Here is a 14,063-nt window from a genome sequence, read left to right as displayed (position 1 = left end):
GCGGTATGAAAATAGCAGGGGGTCCAGGTTGATGGGGAGGGAACAGAAGATGTAGCCCTTCACTAGCTTCTCAAAGCACTTCATGGCTATGGAGGTGAGAGCTACAGGGCGGGCGTAGATTTTTTGGGTACAGGGATGATGATGGACTTCTTTTCAGACAGGTGGGGATGACAGCCTGTTCTAAGGACAGGTTAAATATGTCAGTGAATACCGGGGCCAGTTGGTCGGCACAGACTTTTAGGACGCGGCCGGGGATGCCGTCCGGTCCTGCTGCCTTCCTGATATTCACTTTCTTAAAGGTCCTCCTCACCTCATGTTCTGTTATTCTGAACACTGAATCTCCATCAGCAGCGCTCCCCCCTCCATTGCAGTGGTTTGTAGGCTGGTGTTGTTATTCACAGCCTCAAACCTCGCAGAGATCATTTGCTAAGGAGATGTCACTGTTCAGTTTGAGGGAGGTGCCTTTGTAATCTGTCATCGTTCTGAGGCCGTGCCACATACCTCTAGAGTCAGCCTGTTCAAACTGAAGTTCAATTTTATCCCTATAACGCCGTTTTGCCTCTATTACTGCTCTCCTGAACGTTGTATCTCGCTGTCTTGTGTTCATTCATGTTGCCTGTCACAAGCCCGGTGTTGTATGCTGATGTGCGCACTTTCAGAGCCTCACGGACGGATTTATCTACCCAGGGCTTTTGATTTGGGTAAATTCTAATTGTGGTAGAGGGGATTGTTTCTTCTACCAGGGTACAGACAAAGTCAAGCACCATTTCAGTGTATTCGTTAATATTGGCTGTGTTATCACGGAACACACTCCAGTCTGTGCATTCCAGTGCAGCCTGGAGTGTCTCCTCTGACGTCACAGTCCAACGCTTAACCTCTCGCGATACTACTGGTGCGCGCTTAAGGCTCTGTTTATACTTTGGCAAAAGAAAGATGGCGGCGTGGTCCGACTTGCCAAATGGACTAAGAGCCTGTGCCTTGTACCCGTTCTTTAATATGTTCTAATATGTTCTCGCCTCTGGTGGGACAGGTCACATGCTGATAGAAATTCATGGATGCATATAGGGTAAACAGAGACTTACAGTAGGTTATAGCCTAGCATGCATGATGCACATCACAGCCTATTACGGTTACAGCATGGATCAGGCAGATAAACTTTTATATAATTCTGTGGAACATAAATCACAATTCCTTGTGTCAAATGCTACAGTATGAACCTGGACTTCTGCCAATAGCTGGAGAACTAATGGCTGGTGAACTTGAGAACTGTTAGGACTATCTGATTCTTAATAATAAACACTGTTAGGACTATCTGACTCTTAATAATAAACACTGTTAGGACTATCTGACTCTTAATAACATACAATACACTGTTAGGACTATTTAACTCTTAATAATAAACACTGCATGGACTCTGGTGCAGTGTGTTACTACAGTTTGGACCATGTATACCATCATCACTATTACTACTGACTGATTGAATCCTGCCACTCACTACTGTTCACTACTACTACTGTTATCATTATTGTCATTATTATGTGCACTTTGTTCTATGTTCTATTAATCTATTCTACCCCCCCCCCCCCCCCCCCCCCCCTGCTGCTATGTCGCTTGAATTTCCCCAAGGGGATTAATAAATGAACACTTGACTTGGCTTGATTTCCTATCTCTCCCTCTCTCTGCCAGCTGTTGGGATACGAATGAGAACACTGCCCTCTGGTGGGTGATCAAGGGACCGGTGGTGGCGTCCATCATGGTATGTGACTCATTCATTCTCCTGTCCATAATAAACCTGAAATCCATCACGGTCTCTAATCTCCTCATTATCGCACGCCGACAAACCAGAGAGACCTTTCAATATTCCTGGTGTTTTTTTCCGCTTCTCGCAGATCAATTTTGTGCTCTTCGTGGGGATCATCATCATCCTGGTGCAGAAGCTGCAGTCTCCAGACATCGGCGGGAACGAATCCAGCATTTACCTGTAAGTCGGAGACTTTTTTAAACGAAACGTTGTCATGTTCACTGAATCCGCCCGCGTCGCCGTTTTTTTCTCAAGGGAGGCCTTAAAGGAGCTTGAAGTGTTTTTTCCCCCTTTATTAAAGGAAAACTCCAACAATCTGGGAAATTTGCTTATTTAACATCTTCCCTGGAGTTAGACAAGAAGATACATACCTTTTTTGTCTCTCTGCATGCATTAGGCTTAGGGAACGCCCGAACCGTTAGCGTAGCTTAGCTTCATCACTGGAATTGGGTCAGACCTTTACCCTGAAGTTCCCTACAGTCCCCTACAGTCACAAAATACACTCCAAATACAACTCCAAAACGTTCCTGTAAACATGTTGTGACCTGTGTATTTACCACGTGGAGAAATAAAAAATAATTGAATTCGAATTTACGTTTTCTAAGCAATTTTTTTTTGCCGAACCACTCCTCTCTGGGCTCAGTGATTTCACGTAACACAGTGCTACTTTCTAACGTGAGGCCAGTGTTTGTTTACATTTTCATTTCATTCAAAAGATCCGAACCGACTGAAGTTTATTGATATCATGACTGTGGAGGCTGTATTCCATCTGTCTAACGTTAGCGAATATTGTGAGATTGATGAATAGGACAGTCACAACGTTGCTGGACTATCGACCTAATTAGCCCCTTTCATGACTGCGATGCACGGCTACAGGGTTTGGGCGAGTGAATCCACACTCGTGGTATTATTATAACTAATTTATTGTGTAACGCTAGCCCCTTAAAACTTACCACAGTCATGGTATCCATAAACTTCAATCGGTTCGGATCCTTTGAATGAAATGAAAATGTAAACAAACACTGGCCTCACATTAGAAAGTAGCACTGGTGACGTGAAAATGTCGAATTCAATTATTTTGTATTTCTCCACGTGGTAAATACACAGGTCACAACATGTTTACAGGAACGTTTTGGAGATGTATTTGGAGTGTATTTCGTGACTGTAGGGGACTGTAGGGAACTTCAGGGTAAAGGTCTGACCCACTTCCAGTGATGAAGCTAAGCTACGCTAGCGGTGCATCCGTTCCCTAAGCCTAATGCATGCAGAGAGACAAAAAAGGTATGTATCTTCTTGTCTAACTCCAGGGAAGATGTTAAATAAGCTAATTTCCCAAAATGTTGGAGTTTTCCTTTAATAAAATAAGTGGTCTACATTAAAATAACACAGAAAGATTCAGATTCAGATTTCTTTATTCACCATATTGTACAGGTACAAATGGAACATGATTTGACGTGTCAGTGCATGATTGATTTTTTTCACAAATAGGAACAACATAATAATAATAATAATAATAATAATAATAATAATAATAATAATAATAATAATAATAATAATAATAATAATAATAATGATAAATAAGTGCAAAACAGGACAGAACAGTGAGACAACAATAAGACAGTAAAAGTGCAGTGGTAGGGGACATGGATACAGTGCAGCACAGTTCAAGTCCAGAGGTCCAGCCCTAGCAGCTCGCCATAGAGGGGGGGGGGGAGCAGGGGGACACCTGACTCATTTACCAGGCGAGCTGCTGAGGGGAAGAAGCTGAGTCTATGGCGGGACTTTAATGTCTTAAGATGTTCACTGACAAAGTCTTTCACCTTGTTCCTGACATAAACTAAATCATGTAAATCTCCAGGGTCTAACTGAACTGTGTCATGGTGAGTTTGGCACAGTGGCTACAGTAGCTTTCTGCCTGATGCACACATTTGCCTAAAACATTATGTTTTCATTGGCTTCCTGTTGTGATTCTGGGTGAGGTAGACTACAATGCATGAACCTCACAATCTGCTGTTTCATTTGATATATGACATGTCACTGTTCACATTATGCTCTAAGGGCTTTAGGGCTAAATAGTAAACAGTAAATCTCTCTCTCTCTCTCCTTCTCTCTATCTCTCTCTCTCTCTCTCTCTCTCTCTCTCTCTCTCTCTCTCTCTCTCTCTCTCTCTCTCTCTCTCTCTCTCTCTCTCTCTCACACACGTGTCTGTAGATCTACATTATTTGTTGTAGCCTATTCTATCATCATTGCAGAAATCTTGGTAGGCAGACAACAGGTGATTGTTACCAAAACAACAGGTGATTATCATTAAATGACAACCTTGGCCAATGAGCTGTGTTCATCACATTGCGTCGAAATGTAGGAAATTAATACTATGAATTGCGCTTCACACAATCTTGCTTGTTTTTCATTCCTTAATTGGTCACCAAAACCTGTTGACTGTATACACTGACATCTTTGTAATGAAGTACTCAATTGACCACAGGAAAAACAGTACATATGTTAGGTTAGGGTTAGGCATAGGGCATAGGGCATAGGGCATAGGGTTAGGGTTAGGGTTAGGGTTAGGGTTAGGGTTAGGGTTAGGGTTAGGGTTAGGGTTATGGTTAGTTTAAGGTAACAGTGTGGTTAGGGTTAGGGTCAGTACTGTATATTTGAATATCGTATATGTCACAAATGTAACAGTACTAAATACCTGTATGTCATGTATGTCCCTATGCCATAAATGTCATGTATGTTGTGTATGTCATAAATGTCACTATGAATTGAAAATGGGGGACCCTGATGTAAACAAGACAAACGTCTTTCTCTCGTCTGCATCCCCTTAACAAGTGTGTGTATTGAGCCGTACTGTATTGTACCCATTCTGCAATCTGTTAAATAAAGTTTTCATTCATTCATTCATTCATTCATTCATTCATTCATTCATTCATTCATTCATTCAAGGTTTGGTTAGTTTAAGGTAACACTGTGGTTAATGTTAGGGTCAAGGTTAAGGTTAGGGTTACGTTTAAGGTTAGTTTACTTTATGGTAACAGTGTGGTTAGGGTTAGGGTAAATATATTACGTATACAATACGTAAATATGTTACTCATGGCTATAACACAACGTACATTATGTGTATTTTTTCCCCTGTGGTTCGATACGTACATTATTTACATATTGCAAGCACGATTGGGCTGCAAGAACAGTGTCTTTGAAGGCCCAGTGGAGAGCACCGTTCTCATCTGTTGCATAGGGAAGATGTGTGTGTGTGTGTGCGTGTGTGTTGCGCGTGTGTGTTTTGGTGTGTGTGTGTGCGCGTGCGTGCGTGTTTTGTGTCTTTGTCCCTAAAGACGTTGTCTTTGCTGTGTTGTTGTGTTGTCTCTGTGCTGTGTCTGTGTAGCAGCTGTGCACAGAAATGCTTCAGTGAGCCCACGCAGGCTGTCCAGCATTCATGCAGGATGTCAGAGTTATCTACCATCACACTGTAAGTGTGTGTGCGTGCGTGTGCGTGTGCGTGCGTGTGCGTGTGTGTGTGTGCGTGTGTGTAGGTGTGTGTGTGTGTGTGTGTGTGTGTGTGTGTGTGTGTGTGTGTGTGTGTGTGTGTGTGTGTGTGTGCGTGCGCGTGTGTGTGTTTGTTTGTGTGTATCTCTGTGTGTTTTTTTCCCGCATGTGTGTTTTATACCAGGGGTTCTCTTCACGTTTCTTTCTTGCCATCTTGGATCCATAAATTAGATCAGGAATTGATGACAATCTGCCCTCGGGGGTCGCCCGCCTGACCATTTCCTCTCTTTAGATTTGATTCAGAACATAAAAAAATAAAAACGAACCTTCTTATTGTCTTTTACTATTATGTACCTCACCACTATGTACTATGTGTCTATCTTTATACTACTACTATACTATCTATCATGCTAATACTGTCTATACTATTACATGCCATTTTGACATGTCATCACAGGGTAAACACAGCTGTCATTAGTTAACATTAATTATGGTTTATCCAGGTGCGTCGCAGCCATTCCAGTCAGACAGCATGCACGACACCAGGCACAAGCCCCTGACCCTGGCACCGTGAAATGGAACAGGACTATAATTAATTACACCTGTGTTTACCCTGCAATGACATGTCAAAATGGCTGCTGTGAAAAGGGCCTCTATGATTGCATGCACACATTTGAATGATTTATGTATGTATGTCCTCATAAATACAAGTATGTCAAGGACATAAACACCCATAATGCAATCAGATAGACAGTTAGTTACAAAAGTGCCTGACACAAACAACATAATAATACACATGGATGGAAATAACAGTAGCAGGTGAAACGGCTTCATGGATACAAATAGCAGCATCTCCTCCATACTGAGCAGCTACCAAACACAGCAGATCCTGAACAATACCTTGCTAACTGAGACCAGCCGTCTGGAGGACCCTCGCAACCAGGTTGTGTGCATGACTTAGACCCATCAGTTTACGAGTTACTTTGAAGAAAAATATTTTGCATATAAAACATGGCAACTCTGTATGAAGATTATATACTTTCACATTTGTCAACTTCAAGAGGACATAATCAGAGCAGCATAACTGGACCACATAACACTTTAACATAACCTTTAATCAGAGCAGCATAACCGGACCACATACCACTTTAACATAACCTTTAATCAGAGCAGCGTGACTGGACCACATACCACTTTAACATAACCTTTAATCAGAGCAGCGCGACTGGACCACATACCACTTGAATAACATAACCTTGGATCATAACATCGATCGAGGATTGAATGCACCCAAGCATTGGAATACACAAAAATCATGTAGAATGCATACTTTTACTTTAGATACTTAAGTACATTCAATAGCAAATACTTCTCTACTTTTGCTTAAGACTTACATTTTTACCTTTATCTGGGTACTACTCTTTAAAAAAAAAATTTACTTTATCTTTTATTTGTATTTTTTAGATCTTTCTCCCATCCCAATGTTAGTCGTTATGCCAATTCCCAATCCCCTACCTGGTCGTTGCGTGCTCTGCCCCCTACCGTCGGTCTGGGAGGGCGGAGACTATCACATGCTTCCTCCGACACATGTGTAGCCAATCCCCACTTCTTTTCACCTGGCAGCGCAGACTCTCACTGGGGGAGTGTAACGTGTGGAAGGGTCACACTACCTCTCCCAGGACCCGATCTTTACAACGACCAGGACCCACCCTCGCCGGCTTCCCGCCCGCTAACACTGCCAATTGTGTTAGTATGGACGGTCGGCCAAGCCGGAGGCACCACAGCTGGATTCGATCCCACTGTGTCTGTGGTGGTAGACAGACTCTTAGTCCGCTGCGCTACCCGGGCGCCCTCTGGGTATTTCTACTTTTACTTAAGTAAAGGCACTGCATACTTATTCCACCAATGATCATTTGCACGCTGGATAGTGCAATCATTTTTATCCTATGATCCCAAACATATGGTGTATAGGCTACTCTTGGATCGGTGTTCAGACAAGCGCTAGCAGTCTAGGAGGCTGTTGCAGCTATACTGTAGCATGTTGACAGAGGAAGGAAATAGCAGTATACCAGCTGTTATTCCCTCTTGAAATAAAAACTCACTTCTGAAGTAGACACTGCATTTCCAACTAAGGGACAGGAATAAACAAATCTAAAAGAAACTATCCTAAATCTTTTTTATAAGATAATATAATCCTTTATTGATCCCCTTGGGGGAAATCCGGGCATCATAGCAGCATGGGGGAGGGGAGGTACAGGTGCATAGATGAAAAACACATTCAACTGTGTAAACAATATAATTAACTCTGAATATAAAAATATGAGAAAGATACATGAGGTGCAGGTGAGGGTCTGTACCCTAAACAGACCCTTCATAATATGTGTATGAATGAAATGTGTGAAATATGTCAATTAAATAAAAGTTTTTGAAGATATATTTTCACTTTTTGGCTTCGTACTGTAGTGTGACCAGAACACTGGCTGAGCGACACCAGTCAGTCAGTCACCTTGTAGCAATAATATTGCTACAAATATTATTGCATCATCCAGTGACTTCATCACATCTAGCTCACCAGCGAGGATGAGGATGACTTGTGTTGTGTTTCACCCGGAATGACTTTGATTTGTTCCATTATTTCACGCCTTAAGTTTATTTTCTCCTCACAATCAAAGTGTGCGCTCGTTATATATCCACAAGGACGTGCCGCATTTAACACACGTGGTAACTCTGTCATTGTGTGTACATGCAGGCGTCTGGCGCGCTCCACCCTCCTGCTCATCCCCCTGTTCGGTATTCACTACACCGTGTTCGCCTTCTCACCCGAGGACGTCAGCAAGCGGGAGAGACTGGTGTTCGAGCTGGGCCTGGGATCCTTCCAGGTACACGCGCTCTCCTCCGCACTGCTTAACCTCCCACCTGTCCTGATGCAGAGAGAGAGAGAGAGATGTGATGGATGACTGGATGATGAAGGGGTTATGGGACAGGATGTGGATATAAGTGGACGATAGTGATTGTGTATATATATATATATATATATATATATATATATATATATATATATATATAATTTTTAATTTTATATATATATATATATGTATCAGGATTAAAATAAGTCCTTATACATAAGTCCTATATAAATTATGTATATATACACACACACACACACATAATAGTATATAGTATATATATATATATATATATATATATATATATATATACTAATAACATAACAGTTTATGAAAAGCATCTCAATTGATGTTCATCATAATGAACTGCATGGTAAGGGGATGTGTGATCAGTGTCAAACTGAAACAAATATTTATTGACATTCCGAGAAATTATTTCGAGAGAAATCTGACTTAATATTTTTTATTCTTTCTTTAAATAAATGTATTTACACAATAGAATCGCGTATCACATTCAACAGTATTAAAGAAAACACATGATACGATGACATAGAACGATGATAAACTAGATGGCTATGTTGCCCGGCCCTATCTACTGTGTTCTGTCCTCCAGCTCAGAAGATGTCATGGGATCATTATCTTTGATCTTGAGAATGTTAAAACTCATATATACTCATATACCTACATATATATTAGGGGTGTTGTTGACAGAGTCACCTGGGGAGCAACAATAATGGGTTCATGACGACAAGGTCATTCTTTAGCCTTTAATTTTTATTTCACATTGTATATGCACCATGCGACCTCCTCTCCGTGAGAGGTAGATGAGGAAGATGGGGAAGAGATCGAGGGGGAGGGAACAATCCCTTATATACCCTCTTACCTGACGTCAGCTACAATAGCTACGTCTCCTTGCACCTATAGCGCCCTCTTGTGGAAACAGTTAAGCAGTTACATACTATCATATTAACACATAAACTCAACAGGTGTAAAGGTACATGTAACTGAGGGGTACAATTCCCTGACTGTATTGATAAGTATGGTATCATTAAACCACTACCGTCTTTATGTACATTCCTACTGGCCATACAGTACACAGGTATCTAATGATGAACACTTCCCCACAATGAATCGGTTCTACACAAAGTTGTATTTAAGTATTTATTGCAGCAAAAGGTACATAATATACTTTACTTTACTTCACTTTGAATGCGCTTATAAGGCAAAGGAATGTGCGTAGGCAAATCAATAACGAATGTCCATTCTCATATTACGCAGGAGGTAATCATACAACCTGAATCTTAGGGAATTATATCTATGGTACACTAGTAATATAGCGGGAGATACTGGAAGGGTCCCCCCGGTTGTAAGCCAGCAAGGGTAGAGGGTCTGTCGGTAGTAGAGCCTGGGTCAACGATGATAAGGAGACTCCGAGTACAGGAGACGGTGCAATAAGATCTTGATCCACAGACGAATACAGCTGTTCTCCGTAGCATGTAGCTCCACATGGAAGAAAGCTAGCCTGCCTCAGGCTTCTGAGGGGCAGACTCGACGTGGCTCCTCACAGGGTAAATCCCACACACTTGTGGGTGTCGGTGATTCTCCGCTCCATTAATTACAGGACCAAAAGCAAATATAATCCAGCCGAAAAGGGCTATGCAGTCGTCGGGTAGATACTCCAGTGTACATGTCCACACGGTCCTTGTCTAGGGCTCCTCGGGTGAAAGCGCCATGATAAGCAGCCCAGCCTGGATAAGCACTCTAGCTGATACGAAGAAACGTTGGTGATGCTGGTCACTGTAGAACTTTAGCCGCACGATACACTATACACAAATAGACTATTACTGACTTAATAGAATAGGTCGCACTCGACGGTACAGCGTTAAACTGTGACAATTCAGTTATTAATTCGCACGCGGTCTCAATGCTCTATTTGGGGCCAAACAGGCCATACTTCACCGCCAGACCACGTGAGCGGATCGGCGCGGCCGAGAAATCCGCTCTTCGCTCTTTAAAGCTTGGTCCGCTCCGCTAATCGCTCATGTTGACCCCGCCCCCAAGTCGCTCTCCGCTCGCTCCCCACTCACCTTGAATCGAGCGCTCCCCGCTCCCCGCGCCAGATCGCTCGGCAGTTTTTCTTTTTCTTTTTTGGAGCATGGTGTAAATGAGCTCAAACTACAACAGTCTACACCCCCTGGGCCCCTTAACAATTGTTTGTATTGAGCCGCATTGTAATTGTAGCCATTCTGCAATGTTAAATAACGTTGTTTATCCATTCACTAGTTCTATTAAGCGATGATAGGCTAGCCAAGCCACAATGCTATGGTCGCTGCCATTAACGTTAGCATGTAAGCTAACGTCAACAACAATGGCGTCGATACCTTTTCTAACAGGAGAGTGAGTGTGGGCGTCATAGATATCTATGGTGGGCGTCTCTACAGTGACGAAGCCTGAACCCTTCTCATTGGTTGAAAATGGCCTTCATGTTTGTACATCGCCATCTGTTGCTTTGACATTGTACTGCATGTATATATTACATCAACAGTGTTAAACCACTGTGAGCGGCCTGGAGTGGATTGGAGCGGAGGAGAACTCTCGCTCCGGACGTCGCGCCGACTCATTTTAAAACCCACTCCTCGCTCACGTCAAAACCGGCCGCTCCGCGCCCCGCGCCGCTCACGCTCCGATCCGCTCACATGCACTGTTCACCGCACGTCGTATCGTGGGTGAGGCTTCAACTTTAGTTACTAAGTGCTTCTGTATTTACCTGCGCCGTATTTATACGCTTAGGTGAATAAACTAGTACCAGCTTTATTCCTGTCTCATATCCTTGCGTAATACCGTTCATGTCCAGGCATGTCCCCGGCGGTGACTTTGAACCTGACTTTGGAGGCATGGCCTTGGCGCCTGTGGACCGCTGTCCAATAGGAGAATGAAATATTATGGTCTGTACTAGGCTAAAGGGATATTCCGTGTATATGTACAAGGAATATACAAGGGATATCAAACGATATACAAATATTATGCAATATATATCAATCAATAAATATATATATTCGGTTTAATCTGATCCTTTGTAACAGTACATGTATCTGTACCGAACCGAACCATTTCAGGGTGTACCGTACCGAACGGCTGTGTAGTGTACCGAACGAATACAACGGTATGTTAACGACTAACGACTGCCCACCCGGTGGCTGTTTTTTAATCTAATATAATAATTATTATTTAAAAAAAGAATTACAAGTTGAATATTCATTTCAATATAGAATATAAGTTGACAGCCCTACAAGTACAATTAGTTACTGCACACTACATCACCCCTGAGTGGAACATGGAAAGCTACTACAACTACAAAATACTACAACTCTGTATACATGTGATTAGCAGTATTACTCAGTAGTACTCATTTATATATTTTATACCCAGTTTAATCACCTGTACATTGTATATCACTATTGCACTTTACTCTTACTTTTTTCGTTGTACTGTACTTGTGCTGTATGATGACAATACATTTAGTCATACAATTCAGTAATGTCTCTCCTTTAACCCTTTCACTGCCACACTACCAAACGGTTAACCCTTTCACTGCGACAATACACAGAAGGTTAACCCTTTCACTGCCACACAACAGCCGGTTAACCCTTTCACTGCCACACTACAGAAGGTTAACCTTTACTATCACACTACCAACGGATAGTAAAGGGTTAACCTTCCGTAGTGTGGCAGTGAACGGGTTAAGATGAAAGCCGGCTGCTTACGTCTCTCCTTAAAGATGGAAGCCAGCTGCTTACGTCTCTCCTTTAAGATGAAAGCCGGCTGCTTACGTCTCTCCTGTAGGAGGCTCTGCAGAGAGTAGTTTGCTCAGCAGAGCGTACTACAGGTATTGCACTACAACCCCTACAGGACTTATACAGCCAGTTTGCCACCGTTGAAAGCCTATGGAGATGTTTGCCTTCTTTGCATGGCTATAACTTTTAAAATGTTATTGCTATATTGACATTACTATGGCCCATTCAACATCGATTATCTATCGTTCAGGATGTGGGAACGTTATATTTTTTCATTCATACATTGTTGCGTCGAGAATATTTTCTTTTAATGCAAAGAAGCAACTAGTTGCTGCCACTTTTTTACCAGTATTAGATTATGGTGATGTTTTATACATGAATGCCTGTTCCACCTCACTACACATGTTGGACACTGCTTACCATGGTGTATTAAGATTTATTTCTGGATATAGATCACTTACCCATCATTGCACTTTGTATGCTAAAGTTAACTGGCCTACTTGACTGCCCGTAGACTGCTTCATTGGTACACCTTCATTTATAAAGCAATTATTGGTCAGCTCCCTTTTTACCTCGGTTCATACCTCACCATCACACCAAACCCATTTTACAGCTTACGATCCCAGGACTATTTATATGCCTCAGTACCCAGAACCCGCACAGTAAGAAGCATTTTGTACAAAAGTATTCTGTACTTCTGTATGACAACTATTAAAGAAACTTGAAACTTGAGAGTTTGGGAAAAGGGCCTTCATGTTCTCTGCTCCCTCTGCCTGGAATGGACTTCAAAAAACGTTTAAACTGCAGGCCCTCACTACCATATCTGATTTTAAAGTTCAAATTAAGGGCATTTTAAAGAATGAGATGCTGTTATATTTTATATTTAACCTGACCTTCTCTCCCCAGCAACCTCCTGCAGAGCCTCGCCCTTCCATCCTCTTTCTACCTTTTTGCCCTACCCTCCAATCTCTCCCAATCCCATTCAATCTAGTTTGCTGCAGCTCAAATGTATCCCCTTGCCCCACTTTGCCTTTTGTGTCTCTGTCTGTGTTTTGAGTATTTTGTGTGTTTGTTTTTGTTTTTGCTGCCATTTTGGCCAGGTCTTGCTCGAAAAAGAGATTGTTGATCTCAAGTGACTACCTGGTAAAATAAAGGTAAAATAAAAAAAATAAAAGTATGTTTTTAATCTTTTCTGCTATAATTCCAAAAACAGTAGTTATAGGCCCTGAAGCATATATAGATTATCGATTGGCGTTCCTTTCCTATACACGCTATATAAAAAAATTCAAATGTATATGATCGTTATACATTATGCTTCATCATGCGTGAAGGAAGGGGGGGGGTCGTTTATAATTCCTTGATCGTCAGTAACGGCTTTATTTACTATGGGTTGATACGCTGATCAGATGGTTTGCAGTGAAATTAATTAACAATCGGGCTGAAAATAACGTTAGTGTCCTCTTACCGTGCGTCGGCGAGACTGGAGGAGAAATATCCCAATTATTTGAGGACGATCTCCTACATCCATTTCCGGTTTGTATGGCGCAATAAACGCCGATCGATTATTGCGTTATGGAAGCGATCCAAATGCACTATAGTGTTTGTCTGGAGTCCCGTAACAAGATGTGACTGCCGGAGGGATTTCCTCGACGCACCGATCGGCACTTCTGGTTTCGGCGAGAGTGTAACTCGCCCGGCCATCCACCAGGCGGCGGTATTGAGGCGTTGCAATCTCATACAGGGTCCCGCTGGAGTCCGGAGGTTGGCTGGATGAATTATGAATGCCATGGCGTTGGCGTTCAACGCATGGTGGGCAGTAACGACTTACGCCGTTTATGGCGCACAATGGGTTAAGATGGAAGCCGGCTGCTTACATCTCTCCTTTAAAATGGAAGCCGTCTGCTTACGTCTCTCCTCTGTTCTCTCTCCAGGGGTTTGTGGTGGCCGTGTTGTACTGCTTCCTCAATGGAGAGGTAAGCTTGTGTTCCACTTCATACTCCTGCCAGTTCAGTACAAGGCTATCCGGCTGCAAGCTAGCCTAGTTTAGCACGAACAAATGGACGCGGATACGAACCA

At 42.4% G+C, this 14,063-nt stretch overlaps 1 protein-coding gene across 1 annotated transcript in view; it reads left to right on the top strand.

Annotated features, from left to right (window-relative positions):
* The window catches only part of adcyap1r1a (adenylate cyclase activating polypeptide 1a (pituitary) receptor type I), a gene marked incomplete at both ends in the record, with an annotated part of 172,939 nt that overhangs the window by 154,909 nt on the left and 3,967 nt on the right, over positions 1–14,063 (top strand). Inside the window, 5 exons of the mRNA XM_084327581.1 lie at positions 1,687–1,756; positions 1,890–1,981; positions 5,187–5,270; positions 8,037–8,166; positions 13,919–13,960. Of these exons, the coding sequence (XP_084183707.1) occupies positions 1,687–1,756; positions 1,890–1,981; positions 5,187–5,270; positions 8,037–8,166; positions 13,919–13,960 (418 nt within the window). The remainder of the gene's footprint in view (positions 1–1,686; positions 1,757–1,889; positions 1,982–5,186; positions 5,271–8,036; positions 8,167–13,918; positions 13,961–14,063) is intronic.

The sequence above is a fragment of the Notolepis coatsorum genome (assembly GCF_963971535.1).
Source record: "Notolepis coatsorum genome assembly, chromosome: 13".
NCBI classification, from domain to species: Eukaryota; Metazoa; Chordata; class Actinopteri; order Aulopiformes; family Paralepididae; genus Notolepis; species Notolepis coatsorum.
This window is presented reverse-complemented; position numbering and strand designations above follow the sequence as displayed.